The sequence below is a fragment of the Trachemys scripta genome, chromosome 8 (genome assembly GCF_013100865.1).
Source record: "Trachemys scripta elegans isolate TJP31775 chromosome 8, CAS_Tse_1.0, whole genome shotgun sequence".
Lineage (NCBI taxonomy): Eukaryota > Metazoa > Chordata > Testudines > Emydidae > Trachemys > Trachemys scripta.
In genome coordinates, this window is record NC_048305.1 from 44,644,571 (window position 1) to 44,650,570 (window position 6,000).

General features: G+C 46.6%; 1 protein-coding gene across 3 annotated transcripts in view; it reads left to right on the top strand.

Annotated features, from left to right (window-relative positions):
- Positions 1-4,379, top strand: part of TADA1 (transcriptional adaptor 1) — a 35,592-nt gene extending 31,213 nt beyond the window's left edge. For all 3 annotated transcript variants that reach the window (XM_034778694.1, XM_034778695.1, XM_034778693.1), the window contains 2 exons: positions 768-930; positions 1,767-4,379. In XM_034778694.1, the coding sequence (XP_034634585.1) occupies positions 768-930; positions 1,767-1,919 (316 nt within the window). In that variant the 3' untranslated portion in view covers positions 1,920-4,379. The remainder of the gene's footprint in view (positions 1-767; positions 931-1,766) is intronic.
- The last annotated feature ends 1,621 nt before the right edge of the window (positions 4,380-6,000 follow it).

The following is a 6,000-nucleotide window of genomic DNA, read 5'->3' on the forward strand; positions in this document are numbered from 1 at the left end:
GTTTTGCACATGTAAATTCTTTCAACTTCAGGGTAGTAGGGGGCCAAAAATAGGACTAGGACTGCTCCGGCTTGGGAGCAGAGAGGTCAGCCACAGTCCCAGAGCTTCAGGTGAACTTTTATGTTTTACCTTCAGCACCTTGCAGATAAAGACTTTGTTTGTTCCTGCCTTGTCTCTGCCAGACACATGGGCCAGAGTGGGCTCCTTTATGTTTTCAGTCCTGAGATATTAAGGTCTTTTAAATAGCTAATCTCCAGAACACATCTTGTCTCTTGTAATCTCTGAAATCCAAACAGCGGTGCACTATACAGCGTGTTGTTTATGCTTAGAAGTAAGCATGCTGTTTCTGGCTGCTGGGGAGCAGTGGGATTTTGCCATTTGAAGAGTTGCAACTGATGCATAGTTTAACCAATACGTATTTGTTTTTAGTTTGTGCAACTCTTTACTTAGTGTAGACACAGCCTTGGGATCTGTTCTGGCTGGAGATTAGTCATGTAAGAATGCCAGCAGCCTGTCTGCAATAAAGTGACCAAGTTAAAAGTAACGTAAACCAGTTTAAGTGTGGCCACACGGCTTTGCGCCATTTTAACTCAGTCCCTTTTAAAAGCTGATTTTTAGTGAAACCAGTGCAACGTTGGTATCCAGACAAGGCCTGAGCCAGCTCTGAGTGAAGAATAAAGTTCAGGAGCTAAGCTACTGCCCTGATATTTCCCAAGGTGAGTGCTTCTTTATTGACTGGAATGTCTTTAATGTCCCTCTCTTTACAGTCCTCCTACCTGCGTGGCACCTTCTGCGGGTCAGAATCTAGCCTCCCACCCCGCTCCTGACGATGCTGAGCAGCAGGCGGCTCTCCTCTTAGCATGTTCCGGGAATACTTTACCAGCTACTCTCCCTCCCGTGAACATGTATGACCTTTTTGAGGCATTACAGGTAACCATTCACGTTCCATTGCAGCATGGCTTGGGGATATGCTTTCCTGAGCAGAGACTGCTAGTCAGAGCTGATTGTGTCTGCTCTGTATTATGTACTTGGAGACTGACCTGATTTCACGCCCTCCCCACTGCCTGTTTAAACAAACAGGCTGTTTCCTTGTTTTCTTCTTAAATCTGTGGCTATACATGGAGCTGCACAGAGTATTAGGCAGGGACTCTGGATTGGCCCCGTCAGTTGTGTAAATGTTGCCAGGTAGATGCAAGCACATTATGCACTAGATCATAGGTTCTCACCTTGGGATTATGCACTATGCGCTATGGGGTTACAGGTGGTCACAGCCCCCCTCTCTGCATTCGATTGATGGAGATTCTGGCAGAAATACAGCACACTGAGTTGCCATATAAATCCCTCTTTTCTCTGTGTTCCATGCAGGTATTTATTACCAGCTGGACTGCCCAAGCTGTCCGTCCCTGGGTTTGCATGGCTTGGGGCTGGTGAGACCAAGCATTCTCAGCAGGAGGACTCCTGACTCTGGAATTAGCTTCCTGAATTTGACCCTTACGAGCATGTTGCAAGCACTATCTATTTCCCTATGCTTATCCTGAGCGGCCGCCTTCAGTGCAGGTGGCCTCTTCTGGGTGTATGTAAATATTGGCAAGCTAGAAACAAAGCAACAAGCCTAAGTCCTCAGGTTGCCCCTGAGAACCCCCTCATCAGCTTATTATATAGTTATAATAAATGCACTAGATGCATCTTATTTTAGAAACGGGGGGCGTGAGCGTGATAGCATCTGGCTAGCAATGTTTTCTAACGTGTAACCCCCGCCCCTGCAGGTGCACAGAGAAGTTGTTCCAGCACACACCGTCTACGCTCTAAACATTGAGAGAATAATCATGAAACTTTGGCATCCAAACCACGAGGAGCTGCAGCAAGACAAAATCCATCGCCAGCGCTTGGCAGCAAAGGAAGGGCTGCTGCTATGCTAAAGTGAGGATGGCCGGCATTGAGGCGGGCTGTCATTTTGTGAACTCGGTAGCGGGGTCTCCTCAGCTTTGCCGTTATGAAAACAGTGTCGAATCTTGCATCATCGTGTCAGCATTTCAAGGCAGAAATGTGTAATATGTGTAACCTTTTCCTATGGAAATGTGACCCAAGGGTAGTACATCTTGTTTGCTATTGTGAAGCCGTAGAGTCAACCCAACTCTGGATTACTCTGACTGCTTGGGGCTGCACTGCTCCAACTGCATTTGAAAAGGAATGGAAGTTAGACTGTGTCCTGTGTAGGGAAAAATGTGAGTGGCAGGGGGAGAAGGAACTATTTAGTTTTAACTATTTAGTTTTGTTTAGTAGGTGTGATGGATCTGTGCTGGCAAACAGCCTACTGCCATAAAGGGCCTGACAGAGTGCACGACTATTTATCACGCTTGCCAGTGACTGTCCGGGTTGCAGCCTGAACCACTGTGCTTAAAATCCAGGTGAAGAAACATGCCTGTGGCAAAGTACCTTTCCTTTGGTGTAACTAGGACTTCCCTGTGAAGGGGAGAGGTCTGCTCCTCACTGCCAGAATGGTTGTCATGCGTTCTCCCTCTCTGCGCCCCGTCAGTGTCACCAGGGAGAACCCAGATCCTGCCATTGTCCGGTGGCGGGGGAGGCTCAGACCACAGAAAGAGTTGGAAGGAGTATGGGATGTTGCACTTGTCAAAGGGGCAGATCCAAAGCCCATTGATCTCCCTGGGTTTTGGGGCAGGCCCAAAGTGCAAGTGCCCTGCTGTGGCAGGTATTCTTATTGGAAAAGGCTGTGTTCTGAGAGTGCCTGTGGTGTAATCACACTAGTATATAGCTTACCAAAGTATGTTCAGAGCATGTATGAAGTTGGAAAAGCAGTGTCTCTTAGTACCCAGGGCTTGATCCAGCTCTCCATGAGCTCAGTGCGAGTCTTTCTCCTGATTTCATTGGGAGCTGGATTGGAGTTCTGGGGAGTCAAGACACCCAAGTGAAGATGAATATAGTGCCCACGTGGACCCTCCATTTATACCCTGGCAACCTCCACTTCTGGATCTGGACTATGAGATTGTGACACACAAATTAAAGGGCCTATGATTTCTATGCTGAGAGAGGAAAGCTATTTAAAACACACTGAAATATAGAGCCAATCTTTCAAACTGGTGGTTAGACTGGACTGTGTTTGGGGCTGTAGCCCAGTATACCCAAATCAGTGCTGTTTTACCTATTCAGAAAACTGGACTATGGCAGCTTCCTGTAATGCGGTGCTAGGAGGGGAGACTGAGGGGATGTCTACACTGGAACTGGAAGGTGTCATTTCTAGCTAGAGGAAACATCCCTGCACCAATGCACTAAAAACAGAAGTCACACCGCCCCAAGTATGTACCTAGCATTTCCGGTGGGATTGTACTCAGGGTGGCTAGCCACTTATACTGCGGCGGCTACACTTCTGTGTCTAGTGTGCTAACTCTGAGCTAGAGCAGGTATGTCTGCTCAAACTGGAAATTACACCTCCAGCTCCCCTGTAGACATACCTTAAAGGGCTCCCTGTACCCACTCCTTTCCCCCTCCTCAGAATATGCTTGTACTGGGGCAGCTATAATTAAAAAAAAAAAAAAAAAAAATTGTTTCACTAGAGTACTCAAAACACAGAGCCAGTCTCCGTCTCTCCTCTGGCTGCCTTCCCTATAATTGGTGAGGGGCTCAGATCCCTCACATCCAATCCCTGACCTATTAGTTTGCCTATGCTCCAGGGAATCCCCTTAACAAACAATAGGTTCTGGTTCTGGAGGATCACTAATGTAACAAGATGGCTCCCCGTTGGTTGGTACTTCCTGTTTTTTCTGAAGCTTCCCGGGGGAAGGGGGCGTGGAAGTGTACTACGTACCATGGTGTGAGGGGTAGCAAGGGTGGAGACTGCAGTTTATATCCAGTGGCTCAGGATGAGAAGGACCCTAGTGAGTTATGAAGCCAATTCCAGGAGATGGTGGTGGAGGAAGAAGCAGCATGAGGGACCTGGTAAAGCACGTGGTCACTAGTAGCAAGGACCTTGCAGTAGCAGCTCCCAGCCTCCTAAAGCTTAGCTGTTTCTGAGCATATCTGGGAGAGGACACAGATTCTCCCTCCCCCCCTCTTCCCAACACCCATTTTTTCTTACTTCAGGTATATGTAGCAGAATGAGCCTTAAACCCCACCAGTTTGAAATCCACTAGTTTTAGAAGGCAATTCTTAAAACCAAGACTGAACTATAAAACTTACAATATATACTAGTGAGGTCAGCAGGGCACCTGAAGTACTACTGGCTTTGGGGTGGGGGATTTCCCAGCTAGTCATAATGCTTTGATATGGAATGAAAACATTAAGTGTGTTTGCTAGAAATTTAAATAAGCAGCCTCTAAAGTGTCATACATTTTTAAATAAAATGCCTTAGTGCTGAAATGAAATATGCATTTGTGTGTGTTTGTATGAAGAGCACGCCATGTATATGCTGTGCAGAACCTTTTATTCTCCAGTGCTGTGTAATCTATTCAATGTAAAAGAAAAGGAGTTAAAGGAAACCTGCCTCACAGGGCTGTATTAAGGAAATGCCTCCATTTTCCCCATCTGTAAAATGGGGGTGATGGTACTGACCACCTTTTTGTAAGAGGATTTTAAATCTACTGATGAAAAGCGCGATAGTACAGCTACGTGGTATTATTTTATTACAGTACCTGTGGCACATCCCCATAGCCCTGCCTCCATACTGGCCCTCCTTCCCCCTGTGGCCCCTCCCCTCCTTGGTTTGGTTGTGACAGGGGTCACCCACAAGGGCATTCTCTTGGAAAGTGTTGGGGTGAGTAGCTAGTGCCATTAACTGACAGTAGTCTATCATTTGGGTGGACTTGGCTGTCAGCACTGGCACATTCATTCACCATCAGCAATTGCCTGGCTACTATCCAATAAATGGAACTGGTGACCTTGAGCAGTATAGTTTTTCCAAATTGGAAGTTATGTTCTCAGTGTGACCACCCTTGGAAGAAGTAAACTATCATAGTGGTAACTTTTATTGTGACTCATGTCAGTTGTCAAATTTGGGGTTATTTCTCTCATCAACAACCCATAATAAAGGAATTTCCCAAATTTCAAGAATGTGGCTCAAAAAGGCACTTTGTGGAATCCAATGGTCTTTTGGCTACCTCTGAGGGACAGCCCAAAGGTCAAATTTGTTTCTTTGCCCACCACTTCTTGTACTGAATGTCATTCAGTCACCTCTTCACACAGGTCTCTAGTATATCAGTATGCTGCTGTGTTGCTGTAATAAATGCAAAGTCCTTTTCATAGATTCATCTGCATCATGGTGTGTTTAAAGGTTAGAATGTACAAGACGCGAAGAGGGAAGTTTTAAGCATGAGGTTTAATTTATAAGTGGAGAGGGAAGCCAGAGACTTGTGGGAGGAAAGTGGGGCCTAACACTGGAGAGCAGGTACTCTTGGAAGAAGGTAGCTCCTGTGCCTTGGAGCTATTCTGAGGAAGACCATTTGCTCTGCACCATTGAGAAACAGCCACTTGCTGCCCATAGCACCATTTGGCTTCCTCCACTGCCTCCTGTCTTGTGCCCATCTCCTGATATTCTGTGCTGTCCCAATCCCCATCCCCCAAGCAGTGAGATTCCATCCCAACCCCTAGATTGCACAGCCAGCTTCTTCAGGAAGGTTGGGGGAAGAGGCTGTTTCTTTGTCCATAGTTTAGGCTGTTCTGGGGATGTGTGTTCACGCCCACACTGCCTGTCTCATTGCAGGAGCTGGGAAATGCCACATGTAACAGGTAACGCTAACTTTAAAAGAAGACTGTCGGCAATTTACTACAGAAAGGAAAATCCTAAATCAAATGGCAGCCAAAAGTGGGATTTCAAGCTGCTGCTTCCAGATTTCTTTGCCCTGATCAATTCTCTCACTTCTACTAGATGGCAGAGACCAGCAAAGATTCAAGGAGCCGCTTCTCTCTCCCATGGCTAACGGAGACTGGGACCAACCCACATGCCAGCAGGGCCTACGGATGCAGATGCTGCTGCTTTCTTGTCAGAAT